This window comes from Balaenoptera musculus, chromosome 5, assembly GCF_009873245.2.
Source record: "Balaenoptera musculus isolate JJ_BM4_2016_0621 chromosome 5, mBalMus1.pri.v3, whole genome shotgun sequence".
Lineage (NCBI taxonomy): Eukaryota > Metazoa > Chordata > Mammalia > Artiodactyla > Balaenopteridae > Balaenoptera > Balaenoptera musculus.
Genome location: NC_045789.1, coordinates 11,445,801 through 11,466,678, shown reverse-complemented (window position 1 = coordinate 11,466,678; position 20,878 = coordinate 11,445,801). Strand labels below are relative to the sequence as shown.

The 20,878-nt window shown below is 32.9% G+C and overlaps 1 protein-coding gene across 3 annotated transcripts in view; it reads right to left on the bottom strand.

The window, feature by feature from the left end:
* CCSER1 (coiled-coil serine rich protein 1) overlaps positions 1 to 20,878 on the bottom strand; it is a 1,333,501-nt gene that overhangs the window by 856,121 nt on the left and 456,502 nt on the right. For all 3 annotated transcript variants that reach the window (XM_036852949.1, XM_036852947.1, XM_036852948.1), the window contains exon 6: positions 11,903 to 12,110. In XM_036852949.1, the coding sequence (XP_036708844.1) occupies positions 11,903 to 12,110 (208 nt within the window). The remainder of the gene's footprint in view (positions 1 to 11,902; positions 12,111 to 20,878) is intronic.

The window sequence follows — 20,878 nt, the reverse complement described above, 5'->3', positions numbered from 1 at the left end:
ATGATACCTCTCTCTTAAGTAGTATGGGATGACAGGCCCAGAACAAGAACCAAATCTGGTCCACTGCCTATTTTTGTAAATAAAGTTTTATAGGACTCTAGCTATGCTCATTTGTTTACATCATATATCTGCTTTCTTACTACTACTTAATTGAGTTGTTGCAATACAGTCTATATGGCCAGGACTTTACAGAAAGACTTTGCTGACCCCTAATGAAGGCCATGGATAACAAAACAATATTTGTCTATTTTTGAGGTAAGTGAATAAAATCTTTCATAATAATTCATTATTCTTTTTAAACTCCTCATCTCCTCTTACTTACAGAAGCTCATCTAACCAAGAGAACAAGACAAATATATCTATTTGCTGTCACATGCATTTGTCATAAATATGAGTTATTTTGATTTTATTAATAGCTAGCCCACTATACAGAGCTTATTTCACTTTAAAAGACAGTAACAGAAAATAATCTATTTAAACTACAATACTTGAAATAGTAAACATCTGTATTCCTATTAGTAAATTTATATTAAAAGTCAATACTAGTTTTCTCAAGTTTTCATTTTCATCAAGGTTAAAATGAAATAGTTAAGGAATAACTGTCCTGCATCTAAATGAGTCACTGGATGTTAAAACGCCTTTGCTAATCTGTAAGCATGTGAACATTTTACAGTTTATATTACTCCTAAGCAACTGCATTATGTTGTCTGAATTTGTAACACCATCTTTTATACACTCGGCGATTAAAAATAGGCATTTTCACTGTAGTTAAATATGCCTTTGTTTCTGATTTTCAAACCTGAATAAAACACCGTTTCTGTAAAAGTGTGTCTCAGAGGAACACAATCGCAGGCTGTCCACGGCATCATTTGCTTAAATGGCTCTCCGCTCTCTCCTTCCCTCCCCCACCAGAAGCACTGACCACACTAAGCATCCCCTGGGGATCCTGCAGGGCGCCATCTGCTGTATATCTGCTATGTTGCAGCCTGAAATTCTTGATGTGAGATTTAGCCCATCACATCACATAATAGTATGTGAGTTGTATTACAACTGAGACATTAATGCTGGATGCAAGAAGAAAATTAAAAGTTAAACATGCATAGCAGAACCATATTAGTGGTTATTTGATTAATTATTGAATATGATTATAACACAAATAACCACATCATTCAGGTACAATGAGGGTGGCGGTTATTGTTAATACAGGGTTGTAGTTTGTTTTTAATAAGTAATAAAATAATACACATGACTGGCAGATTATGTAAGTACTCATACCAGGAAAGAATTCTCTGCCTGATTGTCATACCCTTTCTCACACTGATCCCACTTCGTTTTTAGTTTGACATTAAATAAATACCAAATGATACACTGATGGCAAAGGAGTAGCCAAAATATTTCTGCAACGTTCATGGGAAGAGAAATACAGAGGAAAACAGCATTGTAGGGGATGGAGTTGGTGTAGTGGGAGCCACTCAGAGTACACACAATTTGCGACGACTGAGTTTTTTAAGGCAACGTTACATATATAAGAAAATATTATGTATATGCAATGATTTTGACAGAAACACATAAGAAAATATACCATGAATATAAAATAAATATCTGCCTTAATTGCACATGTCTACCCCTCCTCAATCACTACCTCTACACATGTAATCTTACCTTGACTACCATGTTTAACATCCCCATACTTTTATAAATATATATTCTTTAATAATATTTAATAATTATTTAGCTTTGCATATTTTTAAACTCTATATTCTGTATGAATTTATCTGTGACTTGGTTTTTGTGTTGAAAACACTCTTTGTGGGACATGATGGTACATGAACATAAAGCATTCTATTACATGAATATACCCGGAGGGAGAGTAACTTGGTACGAGAACTTTGGAAAAACTTTGATGTTATCTAGTAGTTTTGAACATGCACTTACGTAGTAATTCTGCTTCTGAGAGAGACCCGATTCTCATGGATTCTCACTTTGCCCAAAGTCATATGTACCTACTGAGATCTGATGTTCAAATTTGAGCAGTCTGTCGTAGTACAGACTAGTATATTGTGATCACTGTATTAGATTGCCTCTGCAGTATAAATAACAACTTTAGCTAATAGAAGTAATACTCTTTAAAGAAAAAAATAATACCTCAGTATGGAGGGTACTCATGGAAGATGAACGTTTGGTCATCATTATTAATTAACCTAATACAATTTATAATATCCTTCCAAAACTAAGACATGTCTTACCTTAAAACATATTTTAAAAATTCGTTCAGGGCATGTATTATTCATTTTCACATCCTTCAAATTCATAGACCAATGATTTACAAAGAAATAAACCAATAATTTAATAACTGAGAACAAGCTGGAAATAGTTACTATTTCTATTTTAGGCTTTAGCTTTATAAATTAATACTTTGTATAGGTTGTTTTACATATTGAAATTTCTAAAGCCTGGGTAATATGCTTTTGGAATTAATCAGTAGATTGACAAATCCACTGACTGTTTATCTTTTCTTATCATATTTACTTCTCAGCATCATTCCTCAAGTTGGCTTTCTTAAAGTAATGTTTTCCCTTGCTTCTTTTTTTTTTTTTTTTAAGACAATCAGATGTTTTTATTTATTTATTTATTTATGGCTGTGTTGGGTCTTCGTTTCTGTGCGAGGGCTTTCTCTAGTTGTGGCAAGCGGGGGCCACTCTTCATCGCGGTGCGCGGGCCTCTCACTATCGCGGCCTCTCTCGCTGTGGAGCACAGGCTCCAGATGCGCAGGCTCAGTAATTGTGGCTCACGGGCCCAGTTGCTCCGCGGCATGTGGGATCTTCCCAGACCAGGGCTCGAACCCGTGTCCCCTTAATTGGCAGGCAGATTCTCAACCACTGCGCCACCAGGAAAGCCCCCTTCCCTTGCTTCTTGATATTACTCTTGGTATTCTTCCCATCTCATTGGAGACTCTTTTTTTTTTTTTTTAAACTTTCTGATCATTTAATGTTGGAGCTTCCCACCCTGGTGTTACGTACAAGTTCTCTCTTCCATAGCTTTAAACATAATGTATATAATCATGAATACTCAATCTATATTTTTAGCCCTGATCTTTCTGGGTTTGCAGACACATTAATTCAAATTTCTATTTGACAAGTACACTTGCATGTCTAAATAAGCATCTCAACCTCAACCTGGCCAAAAGAAAACTCTTGTTTCCTTCCTGTCTCACACAGGTCAACCCTCTCCTAGTCTTCCCAGTCTCAGAAAATGGCAATAATGTCTGCCTAGTACTCGAAGAACAACTCTCAGTCGCCCTTGCTTCTTCTCTTGCTATCACCACCCAATTCCAATTCATAGCAGTGGCTGCTGACATCACTTCCAAAACAAGTCACACATCTTTTCCCTTCTCTCTGTCTCAACTGCTACTACCATGGTCTGTCATCATTATTTCTCACTTGGAAAAAAACTTTCTTACGTATTGACTGTCAACAGGAAATTCAATTGACATGTAGTAGTTCTCTAGCCAAGGAATGTCAGGTCAAATGTGCTAGCACAACTGAATGCCCAGAAAAACATAAATGACAACAATATTTCCACTTTCAGCTTCAGCTAGTAATAGCCTTTATTAACAATTATTAATATTGAGTTATTATTCAATAAATACAACATATTGTCCTATTAAGAACATTTACTGGTATATTTCCAAGTTTAAGAAATCTCAAATATTCTACCTTGCTTGAAACGGTCAGTATTAATCACACAAATGAATGAGATCATTGCAGCAGCTCCTGTTCAAGGGTACTTAAACCCACACTCTCACTGTGATAACTTGTTATATACATTTTACTGTTTAACTGGCTCTATGAAATAGTTGGTAAACGTTGCATATGATAAAATACAGACTCAAAAACCTTAATCAACTTGTAGCAGCTATTAAGCAGCAGAAGTGAGAATCACACTTAGATCTCAATGGTTTTAAACACTGTAATTTTTACCACTCTAATATACCTCCTCTAGTGGGACTTTGTGGGTGAAATGGGATTAAGGATTAGGGAAGAATTTTTCTCTACCTTCTCTAATCTCTCTCAGAGGACTGTTGAAAGTTAAGGTTGCTTACATAGCAAAAGAGTCATGGAAATATACTTCCCTCCCCTTCTTATCTATTTTCCAGATCAAGCTTATAGCCTCATAAAAAGCCAAGCCTCAGGTAGGTAGAGTATTCTTACTCGGAAACTTATCTATTCTCAATGAATCTAAGTTATGCCATTCTCTAAACTAGAGGTTTCTTCAGGGAGTATACAGGCGATGTATTGCTTTATATGAAGAAAGGGTTCTATATATATATATATATTTTTTTTTTTAACTTATGTTATTCTAAAATTGAGAAGAAAATTAAGCTCCAATAACAACTGGTAAGAACTGACAATAGTGCCCTTAGTCTACGTGATAAATGGTCAGAGTTCACATACAGGTCTTCCAAGGGAAGAAGAGAAATTCCACAACATGGAAGCACTGACAGTGGTGCTATCAGTTATGTGATGACATTCCATGTGTTGCCATATTAAGTGTACAATTTGATAAGCTTTGATAAAAATGTAAATTCATGCAACAAACTCTACCAATCCAGATGTAAACATTTTTTATTACCTTATAAATTTATTTACTAGATGCAGAGCTACTCTGAAAGGTGAAAAATAGTGCTGCAGAGAACCTAGTTCAATCAGACGAAAGGTGCCTTTTGGTTACCTTTAGGGTTTGTCTCACAGATGCGCTCAACCAAACAAAAGTTTAAAGGCTTAAAGGCGTTGTCCATCAGCTATTTCAAGTTAAAGAAGAGCTTATCTTGAAGAGATTAATGGGTGTGGCTTTTGTCTAATGGAGTGAATCCCTAATAAAGTTCACAGAGATCTAAAAAGAATTTAAGAGTTATATTCACAGAAACACTTTACAGTTTCGAATTAAAGGGACAGAGACAGTACAAAATTAAAAGAGGCCTTTGGATACCAATGTAGGCAAACACAAATAAGGATGAGAAAACTATTCAGCTGCAAACATGTGCTAACTTTATAATAAAAGAAAGGATGACTTGAAGGGTAGAACCAAGAGTACAAAGGGTGGAACTAAAAGCCAAGGAGAATTATTCTCAGGCTTTGAGTCCTAATCAAGGACTACTAACCTGTGCATTAGTTCACAGGTCTTCAAATGGAGAACTGTACTTTGGTTGCTGTACTTAAGGCTTGTATCTACAACTGCACATGTTTTACCTAATGAGATTCTGTGCTTTGAACTGATGCTGTGATAGAATGATACTTTGGGTGGCCTTGGGAGGGGGTAAGTATATTTTGGACTGTGAGAGATGGATCTCTGGGGGCCAAGAGGTGGACTATGGTGGCTTGGATAAGAAGGGCCACTATGTTCTGCACTTCGTGGTACCCAGGCCTTTGTATAGTGCCCTCTCACACTGAATCAAGATTGGTCTTTGCGACCAATACAGTTTACAAAAGTGATGGTATGTTACTTCCAAGATTACGTTATAGAAGATATCATTTATTTCCTCTTATGCTCTTTCTCTTGGATTGCATACTCTGGGGGAAGCCAGCTGCCATGTCACACAATGAAGAGGTCCACATGGTGAGGCACTGAGGCTCTGACCACCTGTAGTAAAAAACTGAACCTTCCTGCCACATTACATTAATCCTCAAGCCCAGTCAAACTTTCACCTGACTGCAGTTATGGCTGACATCTCGAGTGCAGCCTCATGAAAGGCCTTCAGCCAGAAGCAGTATGTAAACTGCTCTCAAATTCCTGACCACAAAAACTATGAGACAGCAAATGTCTGTTTTAGTCCACTAGATAATGTGCTATGGAACAATACATAATTTAATTATAAACTTCTATCTTTGTATCCTTCGACCTTGCTAAATTCACTTATTATTCCTACTAGGCTTATCATTAACTTTCTTGTTGATTCCTTAGGGATATCTATACAACCATCTTGCAACTTCGGATACAGGTAGTTTTATCTTTTCTTTCCAATATTTATGCTTTTAATGCTTTTTCTTGCCTATTTTTAGCTAGAACCTCCAGCACAATGTTCATTAAAAGTGGGGAGAGTGGACATTCTTGCTTTGCTAATAGTATTAGAAGCTTCCGTTTTACCTCATTAAGTATGGGTATTAGCTGTAGGGATAGGAGTTCCCTTCTACTACCACTGTGTTCAGTTTTTCTCTCTTTTAACCATAAATTGATGTTTGATTTTTTCAAATGTTTTCTTCACCTATGAATATGCTCATGTACTTTTTCTTTTTTTTAGTTTATTACTATAGTGAATTGCACTGACTGGTTTTTGAATGCTAAACAAACCTTGCACTCTTGCAATAGAACCAAATAGCTCATTGTATATTTTTATATTGCCAATTTTATTTACTAATTTAAAAGACTTTTGCATCCCTCTTTCTCTCTCTCTCCATATACGTGTGTGTGTGTGTGTATATATATATATATATATATATATATATATATATATATATATATATGGGAAATTTTCCTGTGATTTCTTTTTACTTATAAAGATTTTGCCAGGTTATTATAATAGTCCTATGTCTGCCACACCAAACAGTTGAGAAGCATATCTTGTTTCTCTATTTCCTAAACTTTTTTGCATAATATTAGTTTTAAGTCTTTCTTAAATATTTGTCAGAATGCACCAGTGAAACCTCCTGGGCTTAGATTTTCTTTATGGGGATCATTTTTTCTTTTTTAATAATAAAATATATCCCTTTAATAGAAATTGGACTACTCTGATTTTTAATTTCTTCTTGTGTCATTATGGAAAGTTGTATTTTACAAGGGATTTGTGATTTTCATCTAAATTGTCATATTTATTGCCATACTATTGTTTATAACATTTCCTTATTATCCTTTTAATTCCCATAAGATTTGTAGTGATTATTTCTCCCAGCAATTCATTGCTGATATTAGTAATTTGTATTTCTTATTTTCTTTTTTTCCTCTACAGTCTTTTTTTTTTTAACTTCTCAAAGAACCAATTTGAGCCCTTCGTAAATTTTCTATTATTTGTCTGTTTTCAGTTTTATTAATTTTGTTTTTTATATTTATTTCTATTACTTCCTTGGGGTTTAATTTGCCATTATTTTCTAGCTTCTTAAGGAGAAAATTAGTTATTAATTATGGCACTTTATTACTTTAAATATAAACTTTTAAAGTTATAAATTTCCCTCCAAGCATGGTTTCAACTATATCCCATGAATTTTGATTTATTCTATTATTATTACCATCTCATTTGAAACACTCTAAAATTTCCCTGAGGCTTCTAAATTGATCCATGGGGTATACTGAAGTTTGCTGTTTAATTTCAAAATATTTGATGTTTTTCTAGTTACTTGATTATTCATGATTTTTAATTTAATTCCACTGTTCTCAAAAAATGTATTACATAGATGTCTACATTTGAAATTTATTGAGATATTTCTCTGACCCAGCATATACTCTGTCTTGGTGATGTTCCACACGCACTGAAAAGCTGGTATAATTCTATTATGTAAAAGTCAGTCATTACTAAAGAAGTTAAATATGTTGTTCAAATTTTCTGAAACTTTCCTGATTTTTAGTTCTTTTATCAGTTATTGAGAGAAGAGTTAAAATCTTCAACTATGATTGTGAAGTACCTACTTCTTCATTTAGTTCTGTCAGATTTTGCAACATATATTTACAAGTTACATACATAGGCCATCCACATGTATGACTGTTATGTCTTCCTGATGAACTGACTCGTGTGTGTGTGTGTGTGTGTGTGTGTGTGTATTTTATTTTTTTTCACATCTTTATTGGAGTATAAATGCTTTATAATGTTGTATTATCATTATGAAATGTAGCTCTTTGATTCTGGTGATACATCTTATCTACCTGACATGGGTATAGCCACTCTAGTTTTCTTGCATTTGCAGTTTTTGTGGTGTATCTTTTTTCCAATTTTTATCTTAAACAAATTTTTATGCAAGCAAAAACAAGCAAATAAGCATAAGGTAGGTAGCAGAAACTTGGAATTTTGTTATTTTCAAAAGATAAATATAAAGAGCAGTCTAATTATTATATTGTTATCTAGATTTACATGGGTAATTGTTTGTTTTTGGTGAATTTCCATACTTCATGACTCTCCACTGTTGCTTTTTCCTTCTGTAATTATCCATCGTCGGAGCTCCTATTCTACAGGCTTTTCATTTCCTTTTGAGATTTGCTGATAGGAAAATGTTAGTTTATAAGAATGTTGTCATAGATTTTGGAATCATTTCACCAAAATGTGCTAAAAGAAAAAAATCTTTAAGAAATCCCCGCCATACAATGATTTATGGTGAAGTTCAAAACACTCCAAGTTTTGTCATATATTTATGTGTTGTATTTAAAAATAAAAGAAATAAGAAGTTTACATTTAAAATTATCCTTGAAAGTTTCCCATTATTATTTTTTAGAGATAATAAAATTAGTTTGAACTGCTAGCTTGTTGAGAAAAAAAGAAAAATGGGTAAGAGCTCTTTATTCAATGGCAAACCCAAATGTTTATGTCAACTACCTGAGCTTGTAAATGATATTGATTCTCGAACAAATAGTTCTCTGATTTTCAATAATCTAATTTTCTTGTTAGATTCGCCTGATCATATCAACATTTTTAAAATTTGTTTAACATTTATCTAACTTTAAAAAAATGTCTTATATGATTCAGGAAATTTGCTAGGAACATTTGTTAAATATAAATTAAAAAGGCAAGGGTTTTGGGTGGAGGAGCATTGCAAACAATCTTGGATAAACATTCTTATTAGCTGTTATCTTACTAGAAACTATGCACTGCACCTAAAATCCCTTCCCAGTAGTCTTCTTGGTCAGTTACTGTACAGTACAAACAAATTTTATAATAAGAGAATAACAAAAAGAGAACAAACTGAAACGAAACATCAAAACAAAAACTACTTCTGTAGATATTGTATTAAATATTTTCTTCTTTTACAGGTAATGGAGTTATGTGAAAAAGCTAACAAAGAAGGAAGAAAAATTTATATAGTTCTCCCTTGCTGCAGTCACTTTTTTTTTTAAATCATTAATATGAAAAAATAAAGTGACAGCAGAATTTCTTAGGGCCCAAAGCCAGCCTTTTTTTTTTAAATAAAGGAATTGATATTTGGGGTTGTAATAGCAAATGATCTCCAAAGAAGGGGGATAAAAATGGCAGTGTGAGCTTCCATTCAGATTATTCACACTTGACCTATCTCAGAATTAAAATCTAAGATGTCAACAGAGTAGCATTAGGAAAAATCTCAAATAGGAGTGGTTTCTAGTGTGATACACTAAACTCATTAATGAGTATTTTCATCTTAAAAATAAAATAATTGGGATCTTCTGCAGTTAAAAATTATCTGTAGTGGGAAGCAGCAGCATAGAACAGGGAGATCAGCTTGGTGCTTTGCGATGACCTAGAGGGGTGGGATAGGGAGGATGGGAGGGAGGCTCAAGAGGGAGGGGATATGGGGACGTGTATGCATATGGCTGATTCGCTTTGGTGTACAAGAGAAACTAACACAGTATTGTGAAGCAATTATACTCCAATAAAGATCTATTAAAAGAAATTATCTGTATATACAGGTGGACTACTAAGCATCATAAAAATAAGTTAATAGAAATAAACTCTATTTGTCTATGTTAAAAAAGGTATTATTGATCTAAAATGAATAGCTGGAATTAAATTCAGCAATGAAATCTGAATTGCCATTTAAAAACTCATGGCTTCGAGGATATTTCAGTTTTCTTTAAAGGCATCTATTATGAATATCTTTTTTCTAGAACAGATGTTAATGCTAATCATATAATAATATTGCTTTTCTTGCTGACCATAAACAGTAAGACCCCCTGATCTCTGAATGGGCTTAACAAACAGATGTAATTATTGTTCATTTTACATTAGCTTTAAAAGTCAATTCTCTTCAGTTTCTTCAAATACTCTTTAATGAAGAAAAACAGATAGAAATATAAAAACAATCTCAATATATTCTGAATATTGACTTTACAGTGAATATCACTGCGTATTTTTAAATTATAAAATTAAGTACCATAAGAAAGCCCCTTGACTCTTCCTGTCAGTTTTTCCTACTTCCTTTTACTTTTTTGATTTTTTAAAATTAAAATCCAGACCAAAGAGAGAGGTAGAAAACTGAATACTTGACTGTTACAGACTTTGAGATTAATATCTTTTAATATAACAGCTATTATTAAGTTTGCGTTGTTCAGAGAGGTTCAGACTACATGTCAAGCAAAAGGTCAGGAAGCCTGGACTAGTGCAGAAAGAAACTTATGTTGTCAATATAGAAACCATATAGTAATACATATAGCGGTGTACTGGTAAATATTTAACAACAGCTCTCCAAAATTTAAAAGCCCTACCTTGCATTGTTTGCCAATTTCTGTGGCATAATATTCCCATGTGGCTGATTTCAAGCTAACAAAGTGACATAAATGAATGTACAATTGGGAAATATGCACATTAGCTATTATATAGTATTTCTACATATAGATCCAATAGATGTAAACAAGCTCACAAGTGTAATTAATAGTAAAATATAGTAAAGTTAGTAGGAAATGTAGAGTTTTGAGTACTGATTACCCTTTTAAAAATATAATTTGTTTCATTATAAGTGTATATAATTTAATTTTTTTAATGCCTGTGCTTAACTGTCAGCTCATAAAATTCCTGAAATTCTAACAATGATCAAGTATAAGCACACCACTCCTACACACCACTGCATAGATTCTAGACACAAAGACCACCCCAGAGATATAAACTGGTATGGGATGCAGAGATCTCTTCCAGTTATTACTTTAATAGCTCACAGGAATACATGACTGGATGTCCCTAAGAGTCTATGACAATCACTTCTCTTAAATTCCCTTCTCTCTCCCTGATTCAATTCTGGCCTCTAGTGGTAGCCACTAGTGTTGCTATTATTATTATCAGTGTTAGAAAAGGAAATATCAGCGGTCAACATTGTAAGTGAGTCATAATACTACTCATACTAAATAGTTACATTTTTCTATTCTCACACTATTCATTAACATCCCTTTTCAATAATGAGAAATCATTTAAATGATAATAGGGCATGATAAAATGTCACTGAATTGAGAGTCAGAAATCTCAGGCTGTTGTTCTGAATTCACACCCACTAGAGGAAAGTCATGTAAAATTTTGGTCCCCTCATTTTACATCTTTGAAATAATAATGTTTACACTTTTTATAGAAATCCTCCAAAGAAAATAACTGTTGCAATTATAAAAATAAAACCATAACATACTTGAATCCTAAAGAATGGCTGATTCTTGACCATAAAGATGAAAGACTCCACTGCGTATTTTCCTGACTAGCTCATCATCTAACTGAGCATAGACTGAAAGAGGGCACCTGGAGTCAATGGGCAAAATCAATCAAACATTCAGATGAAATTTTACTAGATTAATTGTTATTGGAACAAAAATGACTAAATAAACTACTTTTATGGTATCATATAAAGTCTCAATATCATTAAAATGAAGTCCAGTTAATAGGTCTCTCAATAGCCTTTTAAAAACCTAACAGCTGATGCCCATTTCTCTTTATCTGACTTTTCCCAGACTAGGTATCAATTTATTCTTTTTTAATTCCTTCACAGAATCTTAGAATTTTTGAGTTGAAGAGTACCTTATAAACCAGAACTACAAACCCTTCATTTGACATATGAGAAAGGCTAAGTTCCAAGAGGATACCTGACCTCTGCCCAGTGTTATGCAGTTAACTATTGATAGAAGCAGGCACTAACCAGGTCTACAGACTTCACTATCTACCAGCACTGAAAACATTAATCTTAGAGCAAACCATTACCTCTTGTAGAACTCTTTTCATCTTTAATAATAATGTCTTGACGGCTGTGCAGTCCTGTAGCATCAGTCTGAATGGCATAGAATCGATGCCTCCATTTTCTTCCACACCTGGCAGGGGCCAATCTGCAGATGGACTGCTGGGTGTTCCCCTGATATGGGGACACCTGGCTTCCGGATCAATCTCTTTTGTTAATTTCAGGGAAAGGTTCCTAACAAGAAAAAAATGAACAAAAATTACTAGGTAGCATATTCAGAGCAGTATTTTCCAAGCTGTTGATCAATGTCAGTAGTGAGCTAGAAAAAACTTCCTTGTGACTCTCATTATTTCTTCACATTAGTCTTTGGAAATTCTGAAACTTTCTGTCAAAATTATGAAATGATTTGTCAATTTTATATGTAGCGGTAATAAGGTTCAATGACAATCACTATTTTAGAATGTGATTTTTTTCCCCAACTGGAATTTAATTTATACATGATAACAATGGGTTTACACTTATTTAACCCTTTTAAAAATGTTGAAAGTCAAAAGTAATCACTGAAAGAGGAATTTCATATAGAGATTTTCTGAAAATATGCTTAAAAATTAACTGGAAAGAAAAGATTAAGAAACCAAAATTTGGGATAAAATAATTTTAGTAATTATTCTTTTAAATTACTAAATCAATCAATTGTGGATTCAACCATTTTGTGGATTAAGAAAGACTAGTATGAATAGGATTTTATGTGAAAATAGTAAAATAACTGAGAGATGCATAACTTCATATGTAATTAGCATGCTTATCAAATAATCATTAAATTTTTAGCATAGTAATATGTGGAAAAATAATACTTATTTTATTCTACTTGATATAAACGATTATTTTTAAATACTGCATTTTGAAAATAACTTAACACGCTTATATTGAAGGTATATATAACGAAAAGATATTAAGATTAACAATTTTCCAAATGTGCCTATGAGGTAGATATAAAAATAGTATGAAAAGAGCAGCCTACGAAAATAGTCATTTTTAATGAGTTTTTATAAATTTGTTTCCATTCATTAAAACTAATGGGCCTATACAATAATGGCAATACTATAACATAGCTCAGGATATTTATGAAACTTATGCTCAATTTCAATAGCTTTTATGTATATTATTTACTGAAGTATATGACAAGGTCACTTGGCAACCTAAATTGAGAAAAAACAGCGTTGCCTTGGAGCCTGCCACCAAGGTCAGGCAAAGACGCAAATAAAAAAAATATGTCCTTGGTTAATTTTATCCAAGTCTGATTATTCACAAATAGTATAACAATTTATAAAGTATCGGATAATTAGCAAAGAAACACATTTTTGGATCACACAATTGTTTACTTGTCTTCATGGGTATATTCATGATCACAATTGTTATTTGAAGTGATCATATTAATTACTATCCCCACTTTACATTTACAGTGAAATAATAAATAAATAGTCATAGCTAACATTTTTTGAGGATTGACTGTGGGCCAAGTACTGTGCTAACCACTTCCTGTGTGTTAATTTATCCAAACCTTGAACAAAACCAAGAGGTAGCTATAATGAGTATCTTCATTTTACATATGAGAAAATAGGCCCAGATAAGTAATTCTTCTCAAATTTGAATAGCTATTAAGAAGTTGACCTGAGATGAACCAACCTAAGTACATAAGCAGGATAAGATTTTTTTTTCCTACTAGCCACTTAACATGCATATATATACAATAATAATTAATGTATCTCCTGTAGTCCTGTAAGGACTTCATATATGCTAAACCACTTAATACTCATACAACTCTTTGAGGTATTATAATCCCCATTTCACAGTTGAGGGATTTGAATCTCAAAGAGGTTCATCATGCTGATGGCAACACAGCAAACAAGCAACAGAGCTGAGATCTGAGCGCAGGCAGTGCACTCGAGCTCTTAGTCACAAGATCCTGCATCTCATGTGAAAAACAAACAAGCAAATGAACAAAAACAAAAATTGAAAAAAATAAAACATTCCTATAATTACACAAAGCATCATTTATATTTTCATTTTTAAAATATATTTTTCATGTGGCTTAATAGCATCAAAACAAACAACCCAGTCAAAAAATGGGCAGAAGACCTAAATAGACATTTCTCCAAAGAAGACATACAGATGGCCAAGAGGCACATGAAAAGATGGTCAGCATCGCTAATTATTAGAGAAATGCAAATCAAAACTACAGTGAGGTATCACCTCACACCAGTCAAATGGCTGTCATCAAAAAATCCACAAACAATAAATGCTGGAGAGGGTGTGGAGAGAAGGGAACCCTCTTGCACTGTTGGTGGGAATGTAAATTGATACAGCCACTGTGGAGAACAGTACGGAGGTTCCTTTAAAAAACTAAAAATAGAGCTACCATATGATCCTGCAATCCCACTCCTGGGCATACATCCATAAAAAAACATGCACCCCAATGTTCACTGCAGCACTGTTTACCATAGCCAAGACATGGAAGCAACCTAAATGTCCATCGACAGAGGAATGGATAAAGAAGATGTGGTACATATATACAATGGAATATTACCCAGCCATTAGAAAGAATGAAATAATGCCATTTGCAGCAACATAGTTGGACCTAGAGATTGTCATACTGAGTGAAGTAAGTCAGACAGAGAAAGACCAATATTGTATGATATTGCTTATATGCAAAATCTAAAAAGAAATGATACAAATGAACTTATTTACAAAACAGAAACAGATTCACAGATTTAGAGAACCTGTGGTTACCAGGGGGGAAGGGATAGTTAGGGAGTTTGGGACTGACATGTACACACTGCTATATTTAAAATAGACGACCAACAATAACCTACTGTACAGCACGGGGGAACTCTGCTCAATATTATGTAGCAATCTAAATGGGAAAAGAACTTGAAAAAGAATAGATACATGTATATGTATAACTGAATCACTTTGCTGTACACCTGAAACTATCACAACATTGTTAATCAACTATACTCTGATATAAAATAAAAAATTTAAAAAATAAAATATATTTTATCTGATATGACTTGATTCATTTTAATTATATATAACTTGTAGTGAGCTATACAATCATTCTTAAAGGTTTTTATTTTATTTTAGTGTCTAAGACCAATAAGAATAAAATAAAATATAAAAATTAAAATTCACAGCACAAATAACAATATTTTAGTTATAATAGAATTTTCAAAGATTTATCAGGTTTAAGTTGTGAACTTGCCTGGTGTCTGGCACCTATTAGGCTGACTCAGTAAATAATTGTATAAATGAAGTTGAATAAATGAATACAATAATAAGTAAATGAATGAAACAATTCTTTGTAATAATCTATGCATACAACTCTCATTTGTACACAGACATTTTTCTGGAAGGTGAATTTTTATGTAATGCAGGGCTGCCACCCACGGTTCCAAATTTCCCAGCACTCTTACAATAAATTAAACTAACAATTTTATAATTCCTTTTAATTAGATCGCTGTTTCTTTGAACCTATTTGTCCAATTATGTATCTAAACATCAATAAAGACTGAAAAAGCTTTCAGAAACCATACCAGTGTGAAGCTCTGCAACTAATTTCAGGAAATTACTGAGATCTTAAGAATTACAGTTTAGCATTTACACATCTAAGGATCACTGCTGTTTCAGATAGTTACGAATGGAGTACATGCAGAAATGTACTTAGAAGATAAAATCAGCCATTCGTTTTATACTTCAAAAGTGTGGATCTATCCTTAATTCCAACAAGAAAGAGAATGATGGCGTTATGTCACAGTTATGGAAAACATCCGCATTGTGTCCAGCAGAGCAACGGGGGCTGATGTTGCAGAGATTCATAGGATTCTGTCACTGACCTCAAGAGGCTCACCATGAACATTAACTGCTTAATAATTGATACCAAAAAATAACAGCTAATATTCTTTCCCATATGGAAAACAAATCCATTTATTTCTCCATGCAAAAGAGTGGGCTGCAACACCACAATAATCAAAACCATTCTTCATTAGGTTGAGTCAGTTAGGAAAATGGGCTGTTAATCAGGTCTGCTACTCAGCCGCACAGGCCAGCACAGGTATCCTAGTCTATATTTATGGTCATTGTATTTCTGATTGATTGGTGCCTGGGGAATTACAATTATTAAATATTTTGAATACTAATGTGTTTAACAATAGACTATGATTGGGCCAAAAATACCCATGTGTCTCTGGGCAAATACACCTAAAAAAAATCCATCCCTGTAATTGATAAGAAAAGGAGAAAAGTCTCTAATATGAAGTCATAGTTTCCCCTGGCACAGACAACCCATAAGAAGGCCGGGAGGGTAGAGCAAGGTTCAGGTGCTCTCCTGTTCCTGCATTAGCAGGGCTCACGAGATGATGCAATTCATGCACTTCAGGATATATAGCTCTCTGTCTGCCAACACTCTGAATTATTATTGCCCAGAAAACTGAAGAAACGTGCTTTATATCAAAACAGATAGTCCGTTCACTTCACACACACACACAAAGGGTAAGATACTGAAGCCCGATACAGTGGTTCATTAATCACCATAACTACTGCAAACAAAAAACAAAGACAATGTAATCTCCACTGAGCACATTCATATACACTTCACCCTCTCTGTATCATCTCCATGAATCTTTGCTAGAATTGCTCAGTAATACTTTTACTTGCGTTGTTGATTATAAATGCCAACCAAGTCTTTATAATTGAAAATTTAGTAACATTTAGATAAAGTCAAATTGAGACTTATGGGCCTTTCTTAGTCTGTACGTTTTAGATAATAAAGCTTTTGAGTAAAATTAACAGCAAAATTCATAAATGTTACATTAAATATATTCTTGAAAGTTTCAACTTGAGAAACTGGAGAGTTTCAACTGGTATTTAAAACGTTTGACTCAAACTCCTATGGTGAATTGGCTCTGTACTTTTGTCACTGGGATTCTTTGTGTGAAAGAAATTTTCTACCAAGCTAGATCAAAAGTTCTGCTGCAATTCTATTTTTAGTATGACAGATAAGTTTAATGGGAAAATATATATCTTGACATAAACTATACAGTGATTAAAGAATTTTTGCTTACCAGGAAGAGAAAATAAAAGTATTTTCCTTATTTTTTAATCATTTGGTTATAACTAGAACTATCATTTGGATACCGAGATATTTTCTTCCCACCCATATGTATTCTTCAAATCATTTGAAAACTTCTCAACATAATGGCCCAAATTAATAACAAAATACAAGAAAATGTCAGTTGCAAAAGACTGATGCTCTTACCTGTCATAGGAGCTACTCCTTATTTAGTGTACTGACACCTTTCATGATAGCAAATATCTGCGGTCATTAGGGATCGCAATGATTTACACTTTGTAATGTGCCTATGATTTCTGAACTAGATTTCCAAGGAATGAAAAGTAAAAGTAATCTCCATTTGTACAGCATAATAAATAAGCATATGTATACAACTGCCTTCCAAAGCTTCATTAAGTAGATTTGAAGAAAATAATATTGTGTTTTTAAAAACCATACTTAGGAAACTTATTGTTATTTAAACCTCATTTCCAAAAGGCCCAGGTTATTTATGGTAAATTAAATCTTAGCTTTGAATAATTCTAAGACAGGCATGAAGGTATAAATCCATATTCATGAACTGGCATCCCAGAACCTAATAAAAAAATGTTTAGGGAACTAACTACAAAAAGACTTGGTTGATGAATAAACTATGTATTTTTCTTATGTTTTCTTTCAAAATATGTTGTTTAACTGAAAGTGTCATCTTAGGAAGATACTTGTATCTCAGATTGTATTATAATTGGATATTTAGCTGTATTTCTGGAAGGGATGAAACCAGCATCCATCCTTCCACAGGAGGATAAGTGGTTATAAGAACGTTTGATATTTTACATTTAGATATGAATTCACATATGAGGAGGATTTCACTAGCTGAAATGATGTAGCTGAAGTGATGGGTATCAGAAAGGCAAGATATGGGGAAAGGTAAGATAAAATCCAAATATCTTAACATAACCAACAAGGTTCTCCATAATCTAGCAACTGTCTGCCTCACCACACTTCATCTTCTAACAACTACCTCCTTGTTTTTTAAGTTCCAAACACAGTTCTTCATTCAGGCCCTGAAATGTGCCAAGCTCCAACCTGCCTCAGGAACTTTACATATGTTCTTCTATCTGCATGAAAAAGTGTTGCTTACCCACCTTCCAGCTCTTGCCTTAAAATACATCACTTCTTCAAGGAAATCTCCTTTGCATCTCATATCAAAAGAATAATCAAATTTAGTGCTACAAAAAGCATTATAGATCTAGTTTAACATTCCTATTTAATATATAAGGAGCTCAAACCTAAATTAATTTTCTAAGTGTCACACAGCTAGAAGGTGTAGAATTCCAGTCTCCTGACTTCTTGTCTAGTGCTCTTTTCTTCATACTGCATCATCTTTTAATAGGGTTAAAATTTTAAATATACTTGTATTTACCTATGTTCTTTTCACTGAAGCTACAATAGTAAAATATTAGGTTACGATCTTAGGGAATAAGATTAAATAGTAAGGACTCCTATTCCCTACAACAGTTAGAATTTCCTTCTCTAAAATTTTCAAGAATGTAGATATTCTATGAATGTAAATCTGCTCATACAAACTTTGAAAGTAGTTGTTTAATCATAAAAAGAAATGACTGAGTTGATTGCCTTTGTTCAGCAACTTTTCTCCATGCCATTAATGTCATCCATGTTTCTCCCTGCCTTCTCTACTTTTGTTTTCACATGTCGTTTAAGATCCAGTTTAAAGATCATTTCTGTAAGAAAAATAATTAGAATTGATAAATATAGAGATGAACGTAGTACAATAAAGTTCAGCAGAGAGCGACTCAAATTATTGTTTAAAAAAATCCCATGTTCACACATACATATAAAGATATACAACAAAATCTGTTTGTGCACATGTATACATTTTTCACTTTGCAATTACTCATTTAATTGTAGATATTGTAAGTTTTAATTTGCTATGATTGAATTAATAGTGCAATCATTTTTCTTTGCCAGAGCACTCAAGCTGTCAGAAAGTTGAGGGCACAGAACTATCAAAAATATTTTATATAGATGGAGATCAAATTTTTATTTATTGTCCCCTGATATTATAGAAGTGATTCTCAATTTAGAAAACCTCATAAACTGGCTGGTCTTCCTGTGTCTAACAGATATCAACCAAATATTTTTTAAAAAACATAAGTTCATTATCTCTAGTCTTCCAGGCAATTCATCATGTAAACAACATCAGTTCTCTGATATGTTTGCAGACTCCTATCTTCAACATTTTCCTTATTTTACACTTCTCTATTCTGGAGCTCAGAAAATCTTCCCACCCTCTCATCCACCACTCCATGGAAGTGATTTTATTTGGAAAATTTTGAACTATACAAGGAAAACAAATTAAAGTAAAACAAAATCTGATCTCCGAGAAATAATTATCTCACTATGATACCAAAGAGCTTTTAAAAATAGTTCAATTCCACTGTAGTAAACTGTTACTAAATTTACTTTCAAATGCATTTATAAACATGAAAATCATCTAAAAATGGGAAAGGGTTTTACTGTATTATTTTATAGTTAATGTCTTGATTGTTGACAGAATTCTATAAATATATTTTAGATACTTGGCATCTTCTATAGTTATCTAAGATACATATTTTATAGTTACCTATTTAGTGTACTTTATATATTATAATTTAAATAATTTACATATAATTAAGATTTTTTAATGAAAGAAATACACAATTTATTATTTTATATTTGCTTTGAAAAAATAATCTTTTTTTTTAAAGTCACAAATTCAAGCTCTAATATGACTTGCCTTACTATGAAATTTCTTTCTTTTTTTTAAACGAATGTTTTTCAACTATAAGAGCTTCCTATTTGTAGGGTAATAGAATCAGTAAAATGAGAATCGTCATTTTTAGAGATGTAAATTGTGTTTTTGAAAATAATTTTTTCCCAATGCTACTTATTGCCTGTCCTTTTCCCTTCAATATCAGGATAATAAGTCACAAAAGTACCAAGCTCTTGCTTCACATCCATATCATGTAGGGAATTTGATTAATCTTTCAGAACCAAACTATCACTATAAAACCCATCCTATTTCATTATTGCATAATATATTTAGAACTTAATGTCATCATTTTAAGAATTTGTATGTAAAAGTCTCCTCTTATGACCATTTAAGGAGAGCACACAATGGGTTTTTAGATATAATTTATAAGAAAATTTATAAAAAATATGTAACTGTATATTTGCTTACAATAATTTGTATTACATCAGAACATTCTTAAAAAACAAAACAAAACCATAGAATGTCTTCAATTTGCCTCTAGGTATCTAAGTAACCTTTACAAAATGCAATTTTTTACAAATATTGCGGTTACGGTCTATTACAATAAAAATTCTGATATAATACATACCACTGAAGATATGTTAAAAGTTATACAACCTACAGTCAATTACATAGTTTTAAAAGACTCTTCCATGCCCTTCACCTTTTTAAAATATTCAAGATCTGGCAAACTAAGTGTAATAAGTATTAGCCATGAAAGTATAATATAGGAGGTAGTGTTTCCAAACAAAATCAATTCTTGTGCTGTAACTTGACATAAAGGCAATACCTAAAATTACTGGCATAATACAGAGCGGCAAGGAAACTGTAAAACTCCAATGCTTTTCAAAGCTAAAAGAATTGGAGATTTTGACTTTGAGTAAATCTTTAGAACCACAAAACTTTATCAGTATGAGAAAGATTAGTAAAACCTACATCACACTTATCAACCAAATTTCCCAGATTCCATTCTTGAGGTAACAAAAGGCATTGTCATGGTCTACATTCAATTTCAACTAGAAAAGTAAAATTTTCTGTATTACACAAAATCAAGAATTTCTAAATATCTTGCCAAACTCACTC